The sequence below is a fragment of the Dromaius novaehollandiae genome, chromosome Z, assembly GCF_036370855.1.
Source record: "Dromaius novaehollandiae isolate bDroNov1 chromosome Z, bDroNov1.hap1, whole genome shotgun sequence".
Taxonomy (NCBI): domain Eukaryota; kingdom Metazoa; phylum Chordata; class Aves; order Casuariiformes; family Dromaiidae; genus Dromaius; species Dromaius novaehollandiae.
In genome coordinates this window covers 64,630,903-64,658,815 of record NC_088132.1, presented here as the reverse complement: position 1 = coordinate 64,658,815, position 27,913 = coordinate 64,630,903, and the positions used below count along the sequence as shown (strand labels likewise).

Below are 27,913 nucleotides of genomic sequence, written 5' to 3'. Positions count from 1 at the left end.
GAACAAGTTGCAAGTGTAACTGTCACAGCTTCTTGGCCTGTGCTGCCTTTGGTGCCAGGTAAATTCTTTCATTGACTATCTGTTGATATTGAACCATCAAACACTGTTGGAGCCTGGGACATACCTCACATCAGGCTCTGCGGTAGCAGCATGTAGTGGCAACCTTCCATTTTTGTCAGGTATGTTCTGTTTAGCACCATTTCTGAGCAGGCTGACACAGCCTTCCAGCCAGCCCTAAAAAAGAAATGACATGTCAAAGAAAAAAGTAAAACACATCAGACCAGATCTTTGCTTGGTGTGTCTGACTTCAATGTGGGATTATAGCCATTCCTACCACCTGAGGAACTGGCCTTTCGTTTCCCCAGAATAGGTCTCTTGGCACCAAGAGTGGTTCCCCTTTGGAGTGTGAGTCTCAGACTGGCTCACCCTTTCATTTTTGTGATAAGGTGTTTTATTTACACTGCATTCAGGCTTTTCTGCAGCTGTGACAAGGAGTAAACAGTGATTAAAAACCTGCTAATTCCTTTATCACTGGCAAATGCCACATATATTCCTGCATGTGGATTTTATTATGCCAGGCTAAACCAAGAACATGAGCACTTAATCCAGTTTCTTTTATGAGAATTTAGCACAGATGGCAAATCAATACTAAAAAGCCTTAGAATGGGGTCTTTTAAACTTTGTTGCAGAAGTCTGAATCAGTGAAAATGTTAGGCTGAAAACAGCACCAAAACAGATGGGATGGCTCTTGGAATAAAACCTTCTATTGATCACCCGAACTAAAAGGCAAGTAAACAATCTGGTCCCAGGGAAGTCAAGCATGTGTTTAAGCTTTTTGCTTGAACCTCTGGGAGCAATCTATAAAGAACACTCCCTCCTGTACAACCCAAGTCAGATTGGTACCACCAGCATTTATAAGGAAACAGGGTGGGATGAGGGAGCTAGAACATGCTTGTTGCTGCTCCCAGTGGCATTATAAGATGACTGAGTTCTGCATCCAACTGTGAATACAGAATCCTGCTGAATTCAATTCTCTACACAGACATCACAGCCAAATGCTCTGTAGACCTCAGATTACATCCATCATAAAAACAGAAATGGAAACTTTGAAGCCTGGGTGGCTAAAATCTTTTCCAGTCATTTCTTTTTTTCCAGAGAATATTTTTTCCCCTCTGGGAGAAGAGGAAGGAAAAAAGCAGCATGACACTGATTGTGGGATTTTTTGAAAATATCTGGCAAAGGAAATGTTTGTTCTCAAGTAAGTGGGGCATGCTCTTTGCATTGGATGAAACTGCCTGCTTTGTTACCATCTACGCTTATTTTCTGGCTGAATGTCTCATAGCTGAGCTGAAGCATTGTTTTTGTCCTGAATACACAGGAATAAACTAGATGTAAGGGATCTGATTTAAGTAGGCTACCACTTTATCCATCTAAATGGACTGGTGATTATCCAGCAATAACTCATACCATGCACATGGGTAAACAGTGCTTCCTCCCTTCTTTCCAGCTAATAAAGAAAGGCCATGGTCAACCCCTCTTCCTCGTTAACCTGGTCCCATCCTGTCCCTGAGTGGAATGACTTCCACTGAGGAGTAGAAGACTAAGGAGAAGAGGATCACCTCTGTGTGCATCAGACAGAGAGCACCACGTCTCCCTTCCCAAAATCTGCTGTGGGATCTCTTCCCCTATTGTTGCTGGCATGTGGATTGATCAGGGGACTGGATCACTTATGATCCAAATGTCTGCACTGGCACCCTTAGCAACTTGAACTTCAGCTCTTGACTCGGCCAGCTGAGTCCAGTGCTATAGTGAAAGGAAAAGTAATGCCCTGGCTTATGTGGCATGGAGGAAAACATGCCTGCTGGTCCTCCAAAAGTTGAGATAGGAATAGCATCCCTGGAGCACAAAAATCTGATGCTGAAAGTGGGAGGGGAAAAATTAATCTGCATATAGGAAGACAGGAGAGGACTTAAAGTCCTTTTCCAGTGCACAGGAAACCAGTAGCTTTCCTAGGCCCCTAGGTCTAGTAAGATCCCCATACCATGCACTGATTTGTGTAACCCACAGGAGGAAGGACGCTGAAAGGAGTCGTGATCATTTTCTTAGAATCATTGCTCCCTGCCTTGGTTTATAGCAGAGGTTAAAATTTCACTGTTGTCTAGAACCATGTTTTGTACTTTTTTTCCTGCTGTAGTATGAACAGCAATCCTATTTGCTCTATACATTTCTTCCCTTCATCTATCTTTCCATCCTCCTTGCCCAAGTCTTCATACCAGATACGTTGCCAGAGATAAACTGGTACGTCCACAAGCATCTTGAGTATTAATATTTGCTCCCATCTTCAATAGAAGCTTCACTGTATCGACCTGGCGTCCTGACACAGCATGCATCAAAGGTGTGCAACCTGGGGAAGAAAGCAGGATATTCTCTTACAATCTTTGTTTTGTTAAAGGCACAAGATAAAGATATTTTCTTATTTGTTAAATTTTGTATCAATAAATTAACAAATTGTTTCTTTGACAACTGTCCAACAGCTGTACTCAGTTTTTTTTCAGGCAGGAAGTAACTCCTACGCCAACTAGATGACCATTGATTTTAAAAAGAACATGACTTCATTAGCAAAAGTCTCATCTCATTAACTCTGCTTTTGGAGGGAAAATTATTTTTCTGCTGACAACCTCTGAACATGAACTATAGGCTTTGTATACCATTTTGGAGGCTGATATTCTTCAAAGTGAAGAGTAGTCAAGTGCTTGGCTACATTTTTCAAACCCCAGCTTCATGCTGTCTCTCTGTATTCAAAAGATGTGTGAAACCAAGCCCTATGCCATGCAGAGGGGTGTATGTTTGAGATGATGTTTTATGTAGGCAACAAATTCTTTTGAAGATTTGCCTTTGCTCTAGAACATTTTCTCTTCTGCTGTCTTCAGAACTTACTTTATATTCTGAAAACCATTTTTGTGCTGGATAAACTATGAAAGCTACATTCAGACTTAATATTCAGATTTTGTCGTGAAGTATTATGCTATCTTTTAATTGCTTCCTCTTCCTTCTATTCTGTTAACTGCTAAATAATAGCAAGAGATTTTCCAGCAGAATATGACAAAGTGATTTAAAATGACTAACTTGGGAATTAACCTGAATATTAGAAACTGTAATTTGCAATAAAACCCAACTTAAGAATAATTAATCTTATTGCAGTCAATGAGAGTGCTAAGCAAATATGCACTACTCAAGCTTAAGTTATGCAGACTCTGCCATATGTGCAGAATATGGCCATGTATTTTGTTCTTCAAGAGTGGTCTTGGTTACATTTGTATGTACAACTATGTAACCAGCTTTATTCTGGAGTTGCAATACTTCTATTTACTGATCAGTCTATCTCCAACCACTGCCTTTTATATCCAGTCCAATCCCTCTCCCATTAAAGATCTGAAAGACTGAGAAGGTGTCAGCTTGATTGGGTGCTCATTTTCTCCACTGACAAAAACATTGTGAGCATAACAGTTAGGATGTCAAAATTAGGTGCAGGAAAAATTGGTAACCTGGTAAAAGTTGGTAAAGATTAGAATATACAGTGTTCATATGGATCCTGTAAAAAGAAACCGCAATAAAAATACTGCTGAATAAACAAAGTATTTCTTGAGTGAAGCTTTCAGAGATCTGTGTTTCTAATTACTTGGGAAATAGATGCATATAAAAGCCAGCAAATGGACAGCATTTTGTGATAGTGCAAGACAGTAACCTGAGTACAAAAAGAAAAGGAAGGCAGTCTCAATGATAAGAGAGACCACTGAGTCCGTTGCAACGTGCAGTCATCTCTTTGGCAAACAATTACATGGCAAATTCTTTCAAATCTGTTTGTGTCTGTGCACACACACTTTAAGCACAAATGACTGGAACTCTCTACTCTAGAGATGCCCAGAATGTACAGCATTTGGCTTTGATAAAAAGGTTTTTCTTTCTTCCCTGAAATGACAGCAGTATCCCCCTGAAAGAAGATAACATAGACTCATGGTATAGTACTGTCTGATTATATCAAATCATCTTGTAGCTGAATAAAAGATCGTATAAATACAAGGGGAAAGAAGTATCCAAAGTGTGTATCCAGTGGATGTTCCAAAGAATAACTCAAATTTCCCACTTTTGCTACTATATACAATTTGCTGAACATGAAAATCAGGATAAAAAATGGAAAAAGGTTACGATTTAATTGCAATCTGAAGCAATGAATCCCCTGAGACTGAGCTCGGCCCTCATTTACCCTCGCTGTCACAGCATTCCAGGATGGAAGGATCTTCTCGAATCACTGCAGTCAGGGTGTTCACATCGCCGTTAGCTGCTGCTTGGTAAACCACGGTTAAGTCAATCTCTTCTGCTGCATCACCTACAGGGAGGAGTATGTCTGTGAGTAGGTGGAGATCAGGTACAAATGATTAATAGTGAAAGCAGTGATATGTATTTCACTGAGTCTGTGTGACTGTATAACTTGAGGTGGAACAAAGTATATCCAAACAGCATTGTGCTTTTCATTAGTCATCTGAAGCTTGTTCTTTGGCACTAAATTCTTCCAAAAACTGTCAGACATAGACAATGAGTGACATAAGAAAACCTCTTGAAAGAGTCAACGCCTTATAAGAAATCATACTAACAGTAGCGGAACATGAATTGAGAAACAATAAACAACTGAACTGTCTCATAATATTAATGGCTACACTTCTATGAGATAGGATAACATAAAGACAGAAGTATTTTCAGTTTCTGTTTTATCCCTGCATCAGTTGAAAGACTGAGATTTTTTACTTCCTTCCTCTGAGGCAATCAGAGGAATTCTCTTCTCGGAAAAACGAACTTCTGGCGGTTCTGAGTGCTAACAATACCTGAAAAAAGGAAGGGTGAGCTGCTGGCAGGAACCCAGGAAAGGTTTTTCTTTGGCACTTAACAGGATGCAGTATTGCAAAAGAGCTTATTTAAAGCAGAGATAACCTATGTCCAGTGGGGACGGTTGGTCAACTGGAATACATATTAATGCACTTTTTAGTGAGGTATCTTGAGGAAAGAGAGTGGATGCATGGGCAAGGAAGCATTACAACTACCACTACCAGTTTTCTATTAGTGGCTAATTCTCTGGGGCAAGGAAATTCTCTCATCTTTGAGGTCATTTTTTTATACTCCAGTGGTGCAAAGTGATCTACGGAAGCCAATCTAGTAAGCTCCATGATGTTGAGAGATGTGGAAATGAGAGATGTGGAAATCTGTAAAACCACAATGAGATCATCTGTTACAAGGCACTACCCAAAAGCAAGGTATTATTTCTCTGTGTTGCAATGCTTTGCACAATTTAATGTTAGCTTAAAGGGAAGGAAAAAATTTGCACTGAAGCATATTTCTTGTGTGATTTTACAGGAAAGAGTATAATTCTGGTTGCTCGGAAAGTTTACTTACACAGATAGAGTGAAACTATTAATATAAAACTCTACTGGAATCCCATCACTGTGAACTTTATATCAATTATTTTACACCAACTAGAGCATTTATTTGGGCCATTATAGTAACCAGCAATGAGCTTCAAACACAAAAATGTGGCATTTCAATTTTGCTCAGCTTTCGGAATGTTTTGTTTCTGTTTCCAAAATGCTGATACTAGAGTCTGATTTTACAGGCCTGGAGAGTCAGGCTGCTTGGTGAAGTTTCTCACTCCTGCACTGGATTTCATACAACCTTAAGTTCTTTCCATTCAGTGGTATGCCCTGAGCAGTAAGCCGTACTCAGTTCATAAAACCAGCCAATGGTTGTCTAAAGAAAGCACTCTACTTTCTTTGAATACATTTTTCACAGAAAGCAGTGGTAATTGTCAACAGAATTGTCATTAGTGGATCGTGAGGGCGCACTTCTGTACATTGTGTAGTAGTGATGGCTGAGCAAAAGCTATGGGCAAATAAGCCCAAGAACTAGTAATAGCTAAAGCTGTTTAAAAGAAAAAAATTGCATTCTTAATGATATATCTTAGACCCAAACACTATTATAAAACCACCTTATTCCTCAGATCCAGAGGAGTTTTCAGGGAAAATCTGAAACAGAAAGCAGAGCAGAAATTATGAGATCTGTGCAAAGGATAGATGCAGGCCGAGTCTAAAGTGGGGAGGCATGCACAGCCACATTCAGTCCCCTAAAGCCCCCAGCAAATCTGTGCCTATGTGGTATTTTCATTGGCCCCCTAGACTGAGTTAAAAGCATTGCTATACAAGAGAAAAAGCAAATGACAGAAAGGCATGGTCACATACAGGAATATGCATGAAATAAATGTCATTGATTTTTGGTGAGATTATGAACTGATATCAATAAAAAAGAACTCAGTTTTCAGAATTAGGTATGGGCATCTCTAGTGCTATGTTTAATATGTATTTATATATTCAAATCCAGTATTCACAAACACATATGTGGCTATTACTGGCTAGACTCACAGAGAAGACAAAGGCATCTAATTACCTTTGTAGGCACCTAACCCCACTATGAGGCAGACAAAGCGGAAATGTCTGGAGAAGCCCAATAGTTTGATCTAAGCCACACTGAATCAGCTCCAGAGGCACTGAAAACTAAACACACCTTTAACTGAACATGATTAATTTATGGCAAAAAGATATTTCTGGGTGTTTTAGGAGCTCTACTGGGCACTCAGCAACCAGTGACAATTTGTACGTGTTAATGTTGCTCATTAGGCTCTTTCCTTACTAAATACACTTGTATGTCTACTTCTATATGGCATTTTATATTTAGAAACATTTCTTAGAAGTCAAAATGATTAATTGTCAAGCTTCAGTTATACTTTCTTGGTTGGGATTCTGAACCTACTTTTCAATCTTTTTTCTACTCTGTGAGTCATAGAGATACAATCTCTGTGGAGCAGGGTGCTTCCTTTATTATCCTTTATCTTTTACTGCACAGTGATTGAAGATGCATTATTTTTATGACCTTCTATCTAGCGAATTTTAAACACAGGTAATTAGCATATGAGGCCCTTACACTGGAAGGAAAGCCTGCTTGAGCCTGCCTTTCAGAAGCTGTTCTTCAACACTGTTCAGATTTTTGTTAGTAGAGAAATGAGTGAGATCCTTTTTCTGTGTTCACAGTTTATCTCGTTGCTTGCAACATCCTTTCTTCCAGACTGCTTATGCTCATCTACACCTCCTTTGGCTTCAAGTGGAGTATTAACTCCATGAGTCAAAAGAGTTGATTTTTGTGTAGGCTCAAACCTGACGTCATGGTAAAATGTTCTAGGTATGTAGTGTTGGTCAGCTACAGTCCCATCTTTAATTTAAAAAACAGCTGTTTCTGAGCTCCCTTAACTCAAAAAGAAATGTAACTATAGTAAGCCTAGTCACTTTAAAGCCCATTAGTGCAGCTGAGGATCAGAGCTAGAGAGTATAAGATTTGTCCAGCCACTGCACTACCTTGTTAACAGAGGAAAATTAAAAGTGGTGCCTAAATCACACTAGAGAGTTAATCAAAGGAAAGACAAACTGAGTGACTGGTGACTTTTCCTTATGTCATCTGGGGATAGCATAAATATGTAAGCTGTGCAGCAAAAAAAATATTTTAAAGAGAGTTTGAAAAGAGTTAATAAAAAATCTTTTCTCTAATCATATATTAATATTATTATTAATACATTGATGTAAATTATATTAAGAATTGTTGTCTAGTTTTTTGAATGATAAAAGTTCTTTAAAGATTATCTTTAAGTATTTGCTGTACTATTCATGTTTGTGATTATATGGTGTTGTAGCTGAATTCGCATTAGTTCCACACTATGATTTACAATCCAGCGTAATTCCACACATATGACTTTCTCTCCCTAGGACACAATCATCATTCTCTGCTTTAAAACTTGGCTACCATGGAGACAGAATCAACTCTCGCCTTGGGAAAGGTTAGTCTGTCAAATCTGGAGCTGTGATTATAGGCTTGGGAAAATTAGGAAGCTGATATTAAATCTGCCTTCACCAATACACAGATTTCTATTCCTTCACTATTCAGCTGAAGTGAATTCCATTTCTTTTTTGTTCTAATTAGTCTTTTAAATTGCACATTTGTTAAAATTTGTAAACCAAAAATGTAGACTTGACATCTGTTATAGCGGGGAGTATATCGCTCAGAGAACTGGTCATTTGGCACAGATGCTTGACATGGGGGCTGTTCAGGCTGCTTGGATCAGGGGAGACTAAGAGCTGTTACCTCTTGGGGGTCATCATCAGTGACTAGTATATTAAAAAAGAACTAGATTTACCACAGGGCCCATTAATCAGATTTCTATATCATGCCAAATCTGCAAACTGCTCTCACAACAGGTAAACTCAGCAGAGATGGGTTCAAAGCAAGTTCAAGTTAACTAATCGCTTACTTGAAGAGGGATGTACTAGGGGCTGGGTGGAAGGCCAAGAGACAAGGCAGAGATTTCAAGCTTGCATTGCTCTTTCTTGGTCAGTTCTGCTCTGCAGGCACCCAGGAGATATCAGTCACGAGCTCTGATAAAGCAGCTCTTGCAGCTATCTGTGGTTGTCATTATATAGGAATGGAATGGTGAAGGTATTGCTGGGGAGGGAAGGAAATCATTAGATGTGTTGGGATATATAAGGGATCAGAGAGACCCTCACCTCGTTTTATGCTTTGTACATGCAGATTTTATACTTTTTGCTCTTTAGCATTGTAAGTACTGTTAAATTTTTCTGCCATGAGTCAAAAGTAGAGCAATCCAGCCAGAAAAAGAAATTATCCATCTCGTGAGCAGAGCATTTGCTTACCCAGGGGCCAAGAGGGCAGGAAGATCAGAACATGGATGCACACCTGCATGGGGTCACTGACTCCCTCCACCCTTTTTCATTTGAACTAAAACCTAAACACCTCCTCCCCTGTGCCTTTACCTATCCTAAGCTAAATCTGTTTTCCCTAGACCAATTGCCTTGCAGGACTAGGAGAGGAAGCAAAACTTTGAATGAGTGAATGAGTGAATGAGTGAATCAGCTTTCCTGTGCCTGCTCCCTCAGAACATGGTCTCTCTTCCTGTTAAGGCTCAGTGGCAGAAAGCCACGTCCAGGATTCACACTTCCCCATGCATGAGTCCTAGCCGGCAGAGTGAGGAGAGGCAGGCGGGCCAGGCTGTTACTCTGCTGGTGGGGGGCCCTGGGCCAGGAGGGCTTGAGGGGTCCCTGTATTGTGCATCTGACATAGTATGATCTGCCACTAATTCCATTTTTGTAGGGTGACCTGATTTCAAGGGCCAGGATTGCTTTAACGTGAGCTGCGTGGATGGGTGGCTCTGGGTGAGGGAAAAGGAAGAATACAGATGCATGATCCCCTGATGCTTAATGTGACAGGGAACGGGGAATGCCAAGAGGGTTGGTAAATGACATCGTTTGCACAGGCTGTGCTTGGCTCCAGGTGTCATAGTATCTTCCACTTTACCCTCCTCCAGCTGACAGTGACCAGGAAAGGGGCCTGGCTGGGATGCTCATCGATCACTTCTTTTTGCAGACACCTTCCTGGGCAGCAGAGGAGTGGATCGGAGAGTGGGCAGCGTGACGAAGTCAGCAGTGAGGTGCTGAGCACTCGTGGCTCTGAGCTTACCCACCTGGGGAGCTCGGCTGCTGGTGGGGCACTGGCCTCAGGCGGGATAAGGGGCTGCAAGCAGCCGAACGCCTGGCCCTCTGTTACTCGACTTCTTGTCCTGCAGTTCTGTAGATGCCAGTGAGCACTGGGGCTGTTTCAGATACATTCATTTTAGATCTTATTTCAGAAAATTACTTGCCTCTGGTGAAAGGAAGCTGTCAGTCAGCTTCAGGAAGGCAGAAGGTACAGCTAACAGCCTGTGTATGGTACACCAGTGGCATAGAAGGATCTGGAAGAGTCGTAGTAAGCAAAGACCAAAGGACATACGGATTTGTGACATTTTCTTTTGTCATTAAATGCTCAGAAAGAATGAAAGTTAAAAGCCAATATACCTGAAATAAACTGCAGTGTTTCCAAAACACATCATTTCTGCCATTTAGAATAATAATCTTTTGGTCTGAAAGGAGGTATATTAAAATAAACCAATATAAATCAACATAAAGAATGATCACAGGATTCAGACAGTGAAATTAGTACTTATGTCATTAACACTTCCATGACTCTCATATGAAGAATATGTTTTAGTTTACACCATTTGCAATGCTGGCTGATCTGTTGTTTTATAAAGTGCATGTTATATGTATGTAAGTGCATAATTTCTACGACATTCTGTTAAGATCAAAACTGCTGCAGTTCGGTGTGCATGGTCTTGACAATGAGAGGTTTAGATGTTACTAGCGTTCATGAGTTTTGAGAACAGAAAGCTGGATGTCAGAGTAGTTTATGTTCACTGTAGAAAAGAAATATTTAATTGTATAACGGACTGCCCCCTTTCACACAAATGAGTGTACCCTCTTGTCTCCCCCATTAGGTGAATGCTGTATGCGATTTCCTACAGCTTATCAGCAGGACACAATACTAGACAGTTTATTTAATTTCAGCGAGAAGGTGCTGTCTGTTCTCATTTACAGATGATGAATCCTTGGCAGAGACTGAAGTGTGCCATGGCAGTCTCACTTTGCAGTGGTTTACAACTGGCAACAAAGCTTTGCATCCGCTGAATGCAATTAACAGCCACTTCCCCCAGCTCTTTGACGCCTGAAGTAATTGAATGTGCCCCTCTCTGTGTCTGTGCAGTGATAACCTGCTTCACGAATTGTAAGCATCTCCCTGGCCTGGCAGCAAGAGCACATCAGTGTCAAGGGACAGCCAGAGGTGGATGAGTGCAGATTTTGGAAATTATAGCTAGCTCTCTAACATCATGGATTTATTGATTACTTAACAAAATGATAATCCCTATGTGTGAATAGGAATGCATCAATCCAGTCCTTTGTCCAGCTTCTCTGTTTAAATGGTAAACATCTGAAGCCAGGCACAGCATGCATTTAAACGGCACCAAGTGTTATTAGGCAAGGAGGTGGATCTGATCTTGCTTGGGCTTCTGGAAGTCCCACATCACTGCAGCTATTACTATTTATAAGTAATATAAGGTATTAAAGAGCAATATAATAGCAAATGTTACAAAGAGACAGTATAATTTTCAAGCCTGAAATGCTCTTTTTGTAACCTGTAGCTGGGAGTAGTTTTCTGATAGGTGGGAGGGACTAAGGATTTGTAGGGAAAGATGAATTATTTCATTGGACCAGCAGATATTGATCTGGTGTGTCTGAAAGCATACCTGCATTCTTCCATTTTTATGAATCAGACCAATGAAAAATATTCCCACTCTCCTTGCTACAAACCTCTCCTCGCTTAAAGCAGTAAAGTGCCAGGGCATTAATATGCCACCATGCACTGTAAATTTTGAACAGAGCTTTCTTTGCCTGATGATTAATGGATTCAGTTCAGTCCCCTTACTGTGTGTTGCCTGCTTCTTCTCCCCTTCCACCTCCCACGTGGCTAGCAGGGAAAACAACCAGTGAATCACAAATCATCTAATGACCCAGCAGTTCTTGCTGGGGGGTGGAGGTGGGGAACGGTGAATTTATCCTAAGGCAACTCCCTTGCTGGGAAATGCTGTGTGTGGAGTGTGACATGGGGCTGGGAGAAGATGCTGGATGGGAATAGGGACAGGGTCAGTTCAGAGAGTGGCCTGGCTGGAGGAGGGATGCAGAATAGGAGCAAGGGGAGCTTCTGGGAGATGCTGCTGTCTTGCAGCTCACTCACTTCTATCCAGATAATGTAGTTTGGATCAATGGTTTCTTGCATTGCTGTCTGCTCCCCTTTCTGGCTGGAGGCTTCTCTCTACTGGCCCTTCCCCAGTCCTGGCCATTTACCAGCCTCATCTCTTGCTCTACTTCCATCAGCTCCCTGTTGGCCACCCCAACAGCACTGAAGGTGCAGGATGTCTTCCTTCCCTCTCCAGTTTGAGCACTGCTGGGTGGGCATGTGGCACAGAGCATATTCTTAGTGGCTGCAAAAGAAGAGTCTAGGAATGGCTGTTAGGAGATGCAGAAGCTTGCTCAGCCCTGTGCCTCAATGTTTTTCCAGGGAAAATATTCCTTCCTTCATTCGCACGTGACCTGGGAGAACTCATCTCTATTTCTGCAATACACATTCCCCTTCTCCTCTTACACTTCCCTCCCTCCTTTATCCTTGCTGGTAGTATTTTTGTCTCTTGTCACTGTTTTATATTATCTTCAGTTTTGCTTGATGGCTCCCTGTCCTTCTTCAGCTGCTCAGGGAGGGGTCCTTGTTGGGCTGGAACACACCAGTACTCTCAGGACTTGCTTCGGGCCTTGGGGACTGTTGTGGGAGCAGGGAGGAAAGGTAGACATAAGTCTGCTGCTTTACATGGAGTGTATTTACTTGGGGGTGAAAGGGAGGCAAACAGAGAATCTGCAGCTCATAGCATTTTCTATCCTTCTGTGGATGTAGATTGGACCCTGTCCACTTGGGAGAAAATACGTCCGCTTGGGCAGGGGGCAGATGCTTGGCCAGCTGGCCATGCTATGTGAGCCACAAGATCAACTAACGACTGCTTCATTTCAGGAGGAGATTTGTGACTTGGGACCCCAAGCGAGCGGAGGCTCTCGGTCACAGCTGTGCTGACAGTGCCTGTGTTCGAGCATGGGCCAAAGCTTCAGGCACAGGCTGGTGCCTAGCAAAAACCGTCACCTGTCTGCTGGCTGCTCACCTCCCCTTTATGAGGCCAATGGACCACAGGCGCCAAGCACAAAGGTACAGCTTGTGGGAACCAGACACCCAAGGGCACGGCAGCATCTGTCTTGCCCTTGACTGACTTCTGCCCTTTGTCTTTTTGTAAAGCCAGCACCTTTGTTTTGGGGTCATCTTGGCGGTACCAGCTAGGACACTTTGCAGGTGTGCATGGAAAACTGTGGCCCCTGTACACAAATTATTTTGCAAGCTGACTTAAAGAGAAATCTGCTGCAATGGGGTAGTCAAGCAAGGACTATTTCCTGCTTTGAGAACATAAAAGGAATACATCTACATCCTTTATAGTGGATTAAGTCATAAGAGGTAAAGACAGGTATAGGCAACTAAAGACAGGAAATTCAACCATTTAACTTAAAAATAGGCAAAAAAGAGATATTTGTATTTCCATAGCAACCTAAACATGTAGAAAATCTTCATTTTGGGGCTTTTTAAGATATCTTAAATTCATAGATATGGCAATAGTTACCTAGTATAGCTAAGATTTACTGAAGCAAAGTCAATCACTTGTCAGCATCTATTCCTTTCAACATATCTGAACTAGTAGACTTGTGAAAATCAGCTTTTCATAAATTTTCACTCCATTTTAATTGGTTCTGCCTGCTAATGTTGCAATTGTTATATATCCATAAAAACACAAATATACATCATAATAAATATACATGTACATCTCTCAATACTAAGCACAAAAACAATCAACTGCTGTTACTATTCTGCTGGAATATTCTATTTTTAAAAATAACCGTAGTAATAGGCTGAAATACTCATCTCTAAAATTGCTGAAAGTCCCTCATGTGGAACCAACATAAGTCTCCATCAGACCTGACCTTTTCCAATATTTCCAGTCATTAATTCTGCCAAGTAATCTTAGTACATTTGCATGGCAGGCATGGGAGGACCAGAGGATTTTGAAATTAGTAGCAAGTGACTTACCTTTGTGCTGATCAAACACTGATGAGGAACTGAAATCCATTGTAGTCTATCTCATTATTTACAAGCAGACCAGACAAATACCATTTCCAGGGTTTCCAGGGAAGAATGCCATATATTACAGTAAACAATATATTCAATGATAGCTGTCGCCAATCTTCTTGTCAGAGAATTAAACTCGCTTTACGGCTGCAGGTTGTTGTCAAGGCAAGGTCACTGTCACTGGCACAGTGGGAATGGTATATTTTGTTTGTTATGGTCCCTCTTAAAATGACGTCTCTGGAAGCCTAGCGGAGCTGGTGAAAAACGTCTTAGCTTCGGAGAATCAGATTGCCTTTGAGCAGCTCTGAAAGATGCTGCGGATCATCCAGCAGCAGCAGCAGAGTGCTGCCCGTAGACAAACAAGCCTCGGCGGGTGAATGGGCTTTCGCTGCGGCGCACGGAGCATGTGCAGAGCTGCCGGCACAGTTCGGGTACAGATGTCCTCCCCGCGAGCCGAGCGGCATGTGCTGCGCCGGCAGACAACGTTGTTGTAGAAGGTGCTTGTATCACTATGCATATGCCGTATGTCTGAGGCTGATTATTCAAATGAGGCTTTCAGAAATTAGCTATTTACTCATTTATCTCCTGGATGGAGAATATAAATAAGCAAACCATTACTACCTTAATATATTAACAAGCAATTACAAGTAGATAATGTACAGGGTTTATGAAGGGATAGTTGTCAATAACTCAGAGCACGTTATCGTGCTTGAAGTGGATAGTGGTGGCTTCAACAACACTGTGTAACAGGTTTAATAATTCACAGTGTATGCTCCAAACCCTGTGTGTCAATCAAACCAACAGGAGACCCACATCTGCTGGCTGCTTTTTAGACTGGCCTCTGCCTTCCTAAGTTGGGAACTTGGTCTGTGTGCTATGAAGGGGAGGGGACCCTGGCTAGCTTTGCTTTTTTTTGAAATGTTTCCATGGCAGAAGTAACAATAAATGGGCTGACTTGGAATTTACTTGGAGAAGTGGATCACCAGCACTGTCTGGGGTCTGGTGGATGGGAAGGATATAAAAAGTTTACTTAGCCCTGGTGCATTGAAAGAGACACATCACTACAGGTGGATAAGGCAAACTAATAGATGAAAATTAAGACAGGCAAAGCAGTTTTGGCCCAAGGGTGCAGATAGGGCCTACCCTAGAGTTATGCCTAAACTTGGTCAACCTAGACTTTATTTACTGTATTGATTTTGTTCTGCTGTATTGACTGATTCCACTGACTACAATGGAAGCTTAGAAAAACAACTTACATATAGACATTGTAGATATATAAATTTAGGAGTTGAATTCTGGAGCTGATTCACATCCCCCAAACCCACTTTTGAATCTAAATCCAAGTGATCTGTTTAGAAAGAAAACAGAACGGTCCAGGCAAGTACAGCCTTATACAGCCTTGAAACTGAAGACCAGAGCTGAAATTCTCTAAAATGTAAGTGTGATCTAGTCAAGGGTCCTTAACCGAGGAAAGCTCTACCCAGCCTGTAGTCGGACTGTGGTGATAGACACTGATTTTCTTTCTTTTCTTTACTGCTGACTTGTTTGTATTTTGGCTCATCTCAAGCATTTTTATACTGAGGAAGGATCCACCATGCGGTAAGTGCTGTCTGTGCACAGATCCAGGAGCAGAATATTAGTTTTGCAGACAGTCAGCTGCTAACTGTCAGCTCTTCACCATTAGGGTGGTTCAGCTGGTGACTCTGGCTTTCCCCCAGCTTATGGGACAGTCCACCTAGCCTAATACCTTGGCTTTGCTCAAGAGCTGCCACTGCTGCTTCCTGCATGGGGAGGGACTGGAGCTGGAGATACCCTCACGTGGAGTCTGTATGTGGTCAGGCACTTCAAATTGCAAGTTATCACCCCCAGATGATCTCGAAAAGACTCTTGAAAGTGGCCTTCACTTCCTACATCTGACAAGAGGTCCTTTGTCCTCTGTGTACAAAGGGCTTCTGACCCTGGGTACTATTGCAGCATGGGTTATACGCAGTTAGACAGCCACTCCACAGTGCTCTGTCTAATCCTATCCATTTAAATACTCACAGTTATACCTGCCCTTTACCATAACCGAGTTTCTGTCCTTCCACTCAGCTCCTGTGATGAAGGCAAGTGGCTTTGGATGTTACTGCTATAGTCTAACTGTTGTAGTGCATTAGCCTAGGAACGAGGCACACGGCAGGATGCACAGCCAGGGGATCTGGGGGAGAAACACTGGAGAGCTGACTGCTTGCTGGTCCTGTGGAGGGCACAAGAATATTCCCTGTGGCACTGTGTACACTCCCCAAGGGCTCAGCTCACCTGTCTTCAGCCGTGGGAGAGCCGGGCGCCTCCTCTGAGGTAGCCGTCCACAGTCTATGGGGACAGACTGTGCTTGTGAGCCAGCACCTCCTGCCCTAGGTGTCCAAGGGGCCCAGAATCAATCGCATTTAGCTGCTGCCTGACTGTCTCCTTTTCCTGCAGACATGGCCGCCTAGCTGTTTTAGCGTAGAGGGCTGACTTCTACACAGCTAAAATGAAGCAGGATGAATTTCAGTTTTTCCTAGATAAAATTTTAAAAGTGAAAAACCTCTCACTCTTTTCTCCAGTGTTTTCTCCCCGTTGTTCCCTTAACAGGAGATTCACACAAATTAATAAACCAGCAGGCAGTGCTTTTTTTTTCTTTTTTTTCTCCTCTTTGCATCTTCCAAAGGACACCACAGAAGAGCTCAGCCAGCAGGCCCCTGCCTGCAGCCACACTCCCTTCGAGCGCTGCCCAGGAGAACACCCAAGAGCTGTCCTCTGTATCTATCAAAAAAGAAGCAAAGCCAAGGCTTTAGATTTTTGCCCATGTAGACATGAGCACCAGGTAAATAGAAGCCTGCCTCAGCCGTGGTAGACAACTCACAGCTCAGAGGCTGGCAGAAATGATAAAATTTAGAATTTGGGCTTGAGAAGCACAGGGTTTTTTTCTGCCCGTGCTTGCCTGCACATCAGAGCTCGGTGGTAGGTAGGGTAATTAACCCTCCGTGTAATCAGGGCTTATTAGGCGAGTGGGAGTGCTGTGCTGGTGGCACGCGCGGGTTGGGGACCTGAACCTGTATCTCTGTCTCTCACAGTGCCGTGTAGCGTGATTACTGACGCCTGCCAGCTCAGAGCAGGCTCAGGATCCCTGCTGCAGTTCGTAGTACAACTGGCCTTGCGTGACACTGTTTGAATCACTCATGATACTGGTACAAGAAATGTATTTTCATGACAGTAAATAATGGAGGCAGAGCTCTGAAAGGCTAGGGCAGAGCGGAAAGGGTGTTTTCTTCCCACTAGTCCCCACTATCCAGCTGATATGGCCTTACTGGGAGTCTGTGGTGACTTCACTCCCCAGCAGAAGTGCAGCACAAACCAGAGGGGAGGATGTTGACATCTCCTTTCCTCTCTAGGGTGTGTGATCCCTCACATCGCCTTCCTTTTTTTCCCTTGCCCACTCTTCTCACTAGCAGATCTCCCTTCTGCCCCCTGACCTACCTATGCAGCTGAGACCTAGAGAAATACCTCTGCCTGGGAGGACATGACGGGGAGCACAGGGCAGTGCTCCTGTGCAGCATGGGCTTTCCTGGTGAGACCACAGGGAGTGGCAGAAAGACATATTCAGATGTTAATGAAGTGTTATATACAGGGGTGCAGAGCAGGGCTAAAGACTGGTGATGCAGATACTAAGATATCATCTTTGCCTACAACTCCTGAGAGCACCTGCTCTGTGGCACATTGCAATCATGAACATAGACTTGTCTTACACATCTGGTCTTTTTCTGCTGCTGCTCTTGTAGGACACTGGCAAGTAGGCAAGGCTCTGCATCCATTTTCACTCATGACAATGCCAGTGCTTTGGAGGAAGGATGCTCTCCTCGTTCTGCTTTGCAAAGCGCTGGAACAGCAGTGCCCTCTTCCGTAAAGGGCACTCCCAGGAGCTAGCACCACAGAGACAGCAACACCAGCAGTAAAATGCTTGTCTGGCTTTCTTCATTGGTGTTTTGCAAACCTAAATGTTTACAGCCTCAGTATTGCTTGATAAACATATAATATAGTGAGTGGAAGTCAAAGTGAACAAAGGTATAAAATCAACATTCATTTTCAGTTCATAATAAAATCAATTTATAATAGTTTGATTATAAAGTATTTAAAGTATGATACCATATATAAACTAACTCCTGATTGGATTTGGAAGTGGAACTAAAGACTCAGTGTTAGGGAGTGATAAAGTTAGCATCAAGCTTAGACTTTGTATGGACAAGTCAGAATCCCATCAAGACAGAAGGACTGAGCTGTGGTGTCTGAAAAGGACTGACCCAGGATCCACCCAAATGAAGACAATCTCTCTTAAAATGTCAATGGATAAACAGTGACTAGAGAATGGAGAATAAAGTCACAGCTAGATCTTAGAGGTTCCTACCTGAAATATAAGACAGAAATATAAGACATCCATTCTACTCTGCTCCCTTCTTTATAAGGCCAAATACATCTGCTAAATCAATATGAGTTTATGCCCTTGACTTCAATGGGGTTGTGGTGTCTCCCATGGTACAGTTGTTTTAGATATCACTAGGATTTTGTGAGGCAGATATAATAACAAGCCAATCATGCCTGAGAGTCCACCCTGTAATTATAGTAGTGCTGTTAATGAGTTACTGGTTTTCTGGGTATTGTTTTCCCAAATGATAATCTATTTAAAATTAGCTAAACTGAATTTTTAATTTTTCTCAGACTGAGTGTTGTGCCCTATTTAAGAGGAATGGGAAGTATCCCAGTGAGTTTATCATGCCCTACCATGCTGTAGCTTGCTTTCTTTACTCTCCAAAGACTTCCTCAGGATTTCAGCCTTTTCAGGTCTAAAACTGCATTCAGTAACCCTGGCAGGACGTAAGGCCAGTGCATAGAGCCTGGGGGAGCAGGCCAGAGAGACATGCTTGTGCAATAGCAGAAGACGATGGGTGTGGAGATTGCTCAAGGCAGGAGAGTCAAGGGAAACGTGGGTGTGTGTTCCAGGTACACATCTGTGTCTGTGACAGTATGGAGCCAGAGCTGGGGTGGGTGTCATGTTTGTGGTATTACAGGGGTAGGAGGAAATTTATGTTCAAACTCTTGCTTTCTTTTTTTCTTTAACTTTTTTTTATTGTTTGCCCTACATAGGGAAAAAAGGTGTTTTTCTTCCAGGTCAGATCAAAAGTTTGTCTAGCCCAGTAACCACAGTGTCTAATTAGCACTCACCAGCGGATGTCTAGTGAACTGCAGGAGACCAAGGCAACTGTGTAGTGATACTTCTCCAGAGTACTCAGATCGTGACCCTCGTGGTAGCTGCAGAAAAGCCACCATGTAAAGCAGCCATGCAATTCCGTGGAATTCCAGTAGATGGCGGGATTTGATCGACACTTGATTCTGGGACCCAGTAGAAGCAGCTGTGAGCAGGGAAACTTGCATTGCTTTTCTATTAGACCCTTTTAAACGGAGAAAGAAAAGTTCACTTGTGGGAAACAGGTAATCTTTGACATTGTGCAATACATTAAGAATCTCTGCAAATTAATGAAGTCCCATTCCAGATATCATATAACAATGCAGAGCATTACTAATCAGCTGTTCATGAATGACAAGCTCTGAGAGTCTCTCTATAAACCTTTGTGAAAGTAAATTTTCATCGATAAAGTGAAAAGCTTAACACACATTTTTAGCTTTTAAACTCCAGAATGCTATATCTTAAGTCAGAAAACCTAATCATTTAGAGGTAGGTAGGAAATTACAGGTGGTTGGGGAACAGTATCAGGAAGAATGGAACAAAATGACAAAAAAAGACTGACTGGTGTGTCTGTGTATAGTTAAAGTGAAGACTGACTGGTGTGTCTGTGTATAGTTAAAGTGAGAAGGGACAAAGTCACCCCCTCGAGCACAGCATAAGGCGAAGGCAGCTGCCCAGCGCCCCATTTTCGCTAGCAGACATTTGGAATCCCGCTCTTGCTGTGTCAGTGATATGCCGGGACAGTTAGGTCAAGCCCTCTTTGAACTGTACTTGGATTAATCATACTTGAGGGCTGCTTGAACCTCATTTCAAGGCTATTGGCACCATTCTGCTTTCGTGTGTTTGCTATAACAGTTTTTCTGTAAGCCACAGAAAGAGGCTGGTCAGGAATTTGTCAGCGACTCTAGAAGCACTACATGTTATAAGCAGGGGTTGAATCTAGGTTGTGCGATGGGCCGCTTGGATGGCATTACTAGGCAGTGTAACAAATCCCAACAGCACAACTGAACAGGAAATCTGAGTGGGAATTCAGCTCCTAGAAGAACGGGTTAATAAGGAAACTAGTCCATTCCCTACTTCTGGGCACTTTCATATTCTGTGAAGTATCCAGTCCAGTCAGCTTTGATTGTAGAAACAGCAAGAATCTCTATATTGTGTCACAGGATTATTATATCACTAGAATTCCCTCTATTCCTCATTAATGTTTAGAATATACTGATATCGGTCATCCACACTTCCTATTTTTCTGCAGCAACCATGGAAGCTGAAAGCAGAAGTAGCTACAATGGCGATGACATATGCCAAATCATTACTTGTGTAACTTTATCAATGACCAGTTTAATCCAGATATAAACAGGTAAATAACAGGTAAATAACACAGCTGCATAATGTTGTGTCCAAAGCTGCTCCTCTGACTCTCTCTAGTGCGATTACAATGAGGCATGTCATGTGGGATGAATGAGCTGATGATCACTGTCTTTTGTGTTTGGGGTAATCAAAGATAAGTGTCTATTAAGTTTTTGATTAGCAGTATTTTACATTTCATAGCAAAGGTATGTCTAAGCCTCAAAGTTGAGAAAAAACAGGTGTCTATAACATGCAAACTGCAAACTCCAGCCTGAAGGGCTTAGTCCTGCATTCTTTGCATACCCAGAACTCCTGTTGATATCTCATCCTAGATTACTAGCTTTACTTCAGGTTTGCAAGGTGACAAGTGCATTAGTAGTAACTGGGCACAAAGGATCTGGTATTATTATATTTACATGGAAGAGACAATTTAATCCTGTACCTACGAAACTCACACAGAAATGCAAACATATAACTGGTATCTGAATGTACTCAGTACATACACTCACTGTCAGAATATGAAGATATGCAGCTGAGTAGGCCAAAGCAGCAGAATTAAGTTCAGAACAAAACTAAACACACTGGCTAAAACAAAGTTATCCTTTTGAAGACTTACACAATTATAGACATTGAATGAACATCAAATCTGCAACCCAGCAGGACTCAGGATTACGGTAGCAATTGCTATTACTTTGATGGAGCCAAGATAGTTCTCAGGCCTATACGACCTATTTATGGACACCTCCCCACCACCTGTACAATAGATACTGTAATTATCGTGGAATCACAGTGGTACTTGGAGGGCCAAGCAAGCACTGGGCTCTCATAATGCTAGGCAGTGCCGAAACCCATCCCGAAACCCTGTTGCGATCCCAAGGCTTTTCAGTCCACCTAGACAAGGCATAAAAATGTCACAAAAAGAAACCAAGGTGAAGGTGCCTTGTGACGGCTTTCAGAAGGCCAGAGAAGGGTCAGAGACCAGGCTAGCAGGCCAGGAAGGACTTCCAGGTGACAGTGATATAGTCACTGGACATCGTGGCTGTGGGAGCTAGGATGGTCTTGGAGTTGGGAGATCTGTGTTCTGCCACAAGCCTGGTCTCGTAGGCTCTGCTGTTCTGGTTTACTGGCAGATTGTAAGTGGAACAAATAATAATAATATTCATCAGCTATTCTTTGAAAGCAAATGCAAAAGATATGCATACGGAACTGATGTGATTTTTAGAAGATTGAATGAATGTTTGTTGTAATATTTGCTTATTTCTAATTGTGATCTCTGTAGTCAGTGTGCAACAAGAAAGTGGAAACCACAGTTTGCTGCTGACAAGTGGATTTTATATAAAGCAATTTTCAAATCTCAGAGGACTTTTCTGAGATTACAAAACCATTCCAAGTGGGTCAAAGTGTGGCCTTAAATTATGTGGATAATTTAACTGGCAACAGAAACTGGAAGCTCACTGGGACCACTTGAAAACTCTGTGTATGTTTATTCTGCATATGATGGACAGGCACGAGCTTGCTGTATTTGTGCTCCGACACAAAGACAAGCCTGCTTTGTTAGCTCAAGCTCAGCACCATGTTAATGCAGTCACACAACATTTTTCAGCTTGGAGTATCTGTGCACAATATCCCATATATATACATGGGAAAAACAGCAAAAGGAGGAACTTTTCATCTCCAGATGTCATTGAAACTTCCAGAATTGTCCGTCAGAAGATAATTCACAGATTAAGCACTGTGAATATTTCCACAAACAGTCTCATGTAGGAGGCTGAGTTCAGCAGGATATGAACAGAAGTATCCTATGATCTCTGTGTATGACATTGACATTTTAGGTCACTGCTCCTGAAAAAGGCCAGTTTCTTCTTGACTCCATGTAGATATGCAGGAATGGGAACGGAGGAGCGGAAGAGAGGAGATGCCGAAGGTGCCTCTAGCAACTACAACTTGCAGTCCCACTGTTCAGAAAACGGCATGACCTGTTCCTTTATGGTTCGCTCAAGGATACCTGGCACCGCAAATAAGGAGGGTGGATGTAAGACCGTGGCTTTCCCCTTTGATCTCTGAGGGAATAGTAAAAGGATCGCAATGGCAAGCCACCACTGTGTAACTAGTGCAGCTTTGTCCAGCTCCAAATACAGGAGCGTGCCCACACGACATAACCAAGCCATCAAGTCAGGCCTTGCACTGGTACAGTTTGACCTGAGGCCGTAACTAGCCTGGCGCCTGGGCGACGGCGGCACCCGCTCGGAGGAGTCGCAGCGCCTGTCCCAGCGTGCAGCAAGCGCGCAGTGCTTCGCGCTGTGTCGAGCTCTCTGTGGCACAACAGGTGACACGCGAAACCGCAAGACTTCCTCCCCGCCCTGCGGAGGGGCCTTAGGCGTGGCTCTCGAAAGATTAAATAAGCACAGACCTTCCTGGCAAAATTGTCACTCTGCTGATTTTCAGAGAGAGGGAAACGTTTTTCAGTCTGGTGAGGCAAATTTAAAGTAAAATACTTCCTGGAAAAGAGTGAAAACAAGTGTTAGCTAGGCAAAGGTGAGAATGAATGTACACCCCCCACTAGACACACACAAACAGCTTCTTTCAACATGCAGCTGGTAGGGAAGTGTCTTTTCTCTAGGTATAGGACAGCTTTCACGACAGAAACTGTCGGTGAGTGAAACGCAGTCTTTGCTGGCCCACCCTGGGCTGAGCGGAGCTGCCGGGCTGCAGGGTGCCCTCGTGGCCGGCGGGTGTCAGGGATGCTCCTTTCCCGGCCGGCAGCGGTCTCGCCACGGCGCCCAGCCGAGCGCGGCCGGTGCAGGGCGGATGCGGCCCGGGTGCGGGGAGCCTGGCGCCTGGGGGGCCTCGGGGCCGCTCGTCTCATGCGCGAGCTTCTGCCCGGGGCTGTGCTGAAGCAGCTTTCTTGTCCTGAAGGTCTCTTGAGTCTCAGGTTTTTCTCTGCCAAATCTTTACCTAGCTGAGACGTCTATTCTCAAGTGTCTGTGACAGCAGGGAAGCATATACAGAAGAATGCAAGCATTCCCTACCCCACATTAGTTCTGTTTTTCCTAACAGACTGTGTCGGGTTGCTCACCTAGGTTTCTGATCCCCTGTTGTACGTGCCGCTAGCTGGTGGGTTTGGTACAGCGGCACGAGAGCACATCGCAAACCTGCCCGCATGAGCTCAGCTGCCCTCACTCTCCCCGCACAGCATCGATGCATCTGCTGGGTGCAAATCATGTGGTTTCCTGAGCAGAGCAAAACAACAGGCTCCAGTGACACCCGCCCTGCAGGTCCTCCTGAAACAAGGCTGGCGGAGGGCAGTGCTGGAGGCACCCGGGCTGCCCGCAGCACGTGGAAGGTGCGCGCCTGCAGCCTCAGCGCGGCGGCCGTGGCGTGGCGTGGCGTGGCGTGGCGTGGCGTGGCGTGGCGTGGCGTGGCGCGGCGCTCGGGGCAGCCCGCGCCGCTGCGTTCGAGCCTTTGTTCTCAGGGAACAATGCGGGGCCGGATCCTGCCGTCCCTGGTTTGCGTCGAACTATTGCAGCCCGGTCTCGCTCATTCGGAGTTTGGAGGCAGCGCTGCGGTATCCAGCAACAGAGGGGCAGTAGGTGCTGGGAAGCGCACAAAGGCAGCAATGGCTTTTTTCTCCCTAACTCAGGCACTAAAATAAATACCCTTCCGACCCATCCATTTATGCCTCACGGAGACTTGGAAGACAATTTGATTCTGATTTGTTGTGTGCCTGACTAAAGGCAGAAGCATTTTAAAGTTCTTCGAGCATGCTTCTGCTCTGCACTTCATAAGACTCAAGTTATTTTGAAATGATAATACTTTTACACATTAGCTTGTTCTTTCCTAATTAGAGTCGCTTTGGGAGTCTGTAAATCCTAAGGTATTAATTATCAGTGGGTGGATAGGGCAGTGTAGAAGTAAATATAACAAATACTGTAATTATTGGAAAAGAGACAGTCTTACGGAATAGGTCAAGATGTTTTTAAATATAGGAAGAGGCATGCCTGATTTGTTGTGTGTTAGCATTCAAATTATTTGAATAGTAAAGAAAGGCCTTTACAAATACTTTTCTATTTCAGAGTTTTAGTTCGCTATGACTTGCGGGGTTGTCAGTTATCCACCGTTATCTTGACAGCTGCATGAATGTGAAACTGCCATGTCTGCAAATCAGGAAAATGTCATGATTCTCAGTATGGATGAATGAGAGAATACAGCTGATCTTTATTATTCTGCTATTCTAAAATATCAGTCATCATCTACTTTTCTGAGTTTCCTTATGCTTTTACCAAAAGTGACAAGTACACGCTATTCTTCCAGGATAACTCTGTCCCTATAGGAGGTTGTACAAGCAAGGCTGTAGCTGTACAATTCCACTGATGCATTTAACAAGTAAATTTCGTTATACACAATACCCTTAGATGACCACTCAAACAAGATGAACAGCAAATAGTTTGAAGTCATTTGCCAGCTTTGGCAATACACACACACACACACACACACACACGTTGTATTTTTATACGAACACATAGTAAAGCCTACACCAATCTTGAGCTGGAAGTTAAGATAGGTTACAAGAGAAATTCACCAACAAAGATATTAGAACGGACTCAGACACAGAAAAAATAGATCTGTATGAAATAAAGCCAGATAACAGACAACCTTATACTGAACTTGCTTAATCCAGGAGCAGATTTACTGGTGGATGGTGGGGAGGGGGATGGAGACTAGCCCTCCATGTGGCACATGCTTCAGGTCACAGGGAAGAGGAGCAGCTGTGCAGCCTCTCCAATCCACCCCATGGCTGTGGTGAGCTCTGCTTAATCCATGGCAGATTTATAACTCAGCCCAGGTGGGACCATGTGAAATCACTCCATTGAAACTCTACAGGCAGGAGCAATTGTCTAAAATTAAGACCATGATCATAGAGATGCACCCTTGGATCAATTAGTAAAACTCCCGAGTGACTCTGTACCAGTATGGAAGGACAGGTTGTCTGAGGAGGGCTTTTGTGAGGTCTGGTCCATACAACATGATGACAAAGGCACTGGGGGCCTTTATCGTCAAAGATACTGAGACTGCAGGAACCAGCATACTCATGGTACCAACAGGCCATTTCCTCTTGTGTCCTTTCTCCAACCACAGTCAGCAGCAGGTGCTTAGAAGTGTAGGAACTGAGCATTTCTGAGTATAGAAAAATAATTCTCGGGTATGTCCTGCCAGTTTCCAGCAATCAGTGTTTTACAGACTTCCTGTGCTGGAAGTTGTGTCCAGATTATCATGGATAACTGTAATCAATGGATCTATTCTTTATCAGTTTATCTGTTGTGTTATTGAACTTATATATGCTTTTGCCTTCTACCTCACTCTAAATTATATGGTTAAAGTTGTTGTGCCCAGTAATCTTGTACTCTCAGAAATGGTGAGCGTTATTCTCTGCAGTATTCCTGATTTTATATCTATCTATGTCTATTTATTTCTGTCGGTGATGCTTAGAGATCTACATTCCACTGTGGTGCTGGACCCAGCTCCTTCTACCTGATGTGGCTTATGCCATCAGCCAGTGCAGATGTTCTGAGTTTGGTGGAAGTTTGTAATAGTGATGAACAGCAAAATGGTGATTTCTTCCAGTAGAAACAAATGGATATTTTCTTTGTCAAATTTTTACAACCGAGAGCCATGAAATGAGATAAACTGAGGGAAGTTATGGAAAGACCCTCCTGGAAGAAATAATTCTGTGATAGAGGGAAAGGGATACAGATATTTCTATGATCATTTTCTTAGGTGAACACAAGGTCAAGGAGCCAGGCCAGGTATAGCAGCTGCTTAAACATGGGGGATAGATATATCTAGGAGATTCTTCTGTTGAATGAATGGAGTTCTGGCAGTGTTGAATTTAGGCCAGTAATTAATTAGTAAAACAAATTTAAAAAGGCAGCCACAGGTTATATTACCAAAAACTGTCATTAGTATCTGACATAATGGCAGAAAAGCTTATGAAGTATCTTGGCGCAGGTTTGCTTTTCCTGTAGTAGGAGGGTACTCAAGGGAGGAGAGAAGATAAAGTTCTTTCTTAGACTGTAAAGAGGCTAGAAAGCTTAACATACTTAAAATTGCTTAGCAAACATCAGCAAACTCTAGCTTACAGTAAGGCCATTTCTGTGCAATCTGCTGCCACATTTTGCTTTGGGTGTGGAAGACAGTGTTTCACAGTGTTCGTTATTAGAGATGGACCAAATATACCCCAAGGTGTCACTGGGCCACACACTTTGTGGAAGAAAGTATATCTTCATAATACCTTTCGTAGCAGAGCAAGTAGAGCCAAAGCTACAAGAGGTGCCAGGGATATGGTATGTTGCTTGTTTTATGGGATACAACACTCCTCGAGCTTTAATTCTCATTGTTGTATAAAAGTTGACACTTCAGTTAATTTGGTGTTCTGGTCAATATTTCTCTCTCCTGGGTGCTAAACATCTCTCTTTATTTCTCAGTATATAATGGCCAAGCTAATATGTATGTACTATTGATACCTGTCTAATACATAATATACTTATTTGAAAAGCTACTGCAGGCATGAAAGATGGTGCAGTTGCCTAAAAAAATATTGTGAAGTCTCTTGTTTCCTTTTATGTAACTCTATTTGTATAGATCCCTCAGATGTAAAAGGCATTATTTTATTACTTGAGAACAATTAAAAATCCAGATTTTCTTTGGATCTATGTTTTTACTCATCCCATTAAATGTTGGTCACCTGGACATTTTAATCAGGATTATGGTGTCTAATGAGATTAGTTAGATAACACTTCTTGTTAATTAGGGGGGCCTATCCACTAGACTTTTTCTGAAGGGCATGTTGATGCTTGAAGCAGAATGCCTGGAAGGACAAATGACTGTGTGAGACCAAGGTCAGAGGTAGGATCCTGCAGGGTATATGAAAGTGTAAACTTGAGTGTTACATGGCAGTGTTTTTAAGCTAGTATATTAAAAAGGCACTAATAGAAAAAAAATAATTGTATCTATTGAATCTGAGAAAAGGATGTGCTGTAGGGAAAATAAAAAATAAAATGGCAATGAGAAAACTCATTTAAAAATGTTAGAAAATAGCTAACTAATTTATTACTCTGAATAGTTCTGAATTGGAGATGGGTGCATTCAGCTGGGTACCATAACTGTTTGAGAGAGTTTCAATTGGCTGCACTTGTGACCCACATACATTTTCTCTCTCTTTAGGGTTTTCCATAATCTTAAGTCCAGAATTTTTTGTGATTCCCAAGAAGCCAAAAAACAAAGCAGTCCTGATTCTTTACTTAGAAGGACAATTCAAAATAGCGGGATGAAACATAGTGTAGTAAAATGCAGGCTGAATATCTGGAAAGATGTCATGGTAGTAAGATAAATTAGACTGTAAAAGAGCCTGATGAAAGCCTGAGAGTCATTTAAACTAGACAGAACAAAGCAGTCTGACATGTACTGTAGAGAACAACCCTACACTCACAGGGGAGAGACAAGATGATATCATAGGTCTTTTCCATCATTTATTTTCTAATGTCTATAATCTGTGATAAA

The 27,913-nt window shown here is 42.8% G+C and overlaps 1 protein-coding gene and 1 long non-coding RNA gene across 2 annotated transcripts in view; one reads left to right on the top strand and one right to left on the bottom strand.

Moving 5' to 3' along the window:
• LOC135324740 (ankyrin repeat domain-containing protein 55-like) overlaps positions 1 to 14,256 on the bottom strand; it is a 52,199-nt gene extending 37,943 nt beyond the window's left edge. Inside the window, exons 1-4 of the mRNA XM_064501607.1 lie at positions 13,711 to 14,256; positions 4,265 to 4,387; positions 2,274 to 2,404; positions 125 to 234 (exon numbers count right to left, since the gene is read on the bottom strand). Coding sequence (XP_064357677.1) covers positions 125 to 234; positions 2,274 to 2,404; positions 4,265 to 4,387; positions 13,711 to 13,750 — 404 coding nt within the window. The 5' untranslated portion in view covers positions 13,751 to 14,256. The remainder of the gene's footprint in view (positions 1 to 124; positions 235 to 2,273; positions 2,405 to 4,264; positions 4,388 to 13,710) is intronic.
• LOC112995740 (uncharacterized) overlaps positions 1 to 27,913 on the top strand; it is a 147,276-nt gene that overhangs the window by 59,528 nt on the left and 59,835 nt on the right. Inside the window, exons 2-3 of the long non-coding RNA XR_003262237.2 lie at positions 7,857 to 7,927; positions 12,595 to 12,783. This is a non-coding gene — a long non-coding RNA (uncharacterized LOC112995740). The remainder of the gene's footprint in view (positions 1 to 7,856; positions 7,928 to 12,594; positions 12,784 to 27,913) is intronic.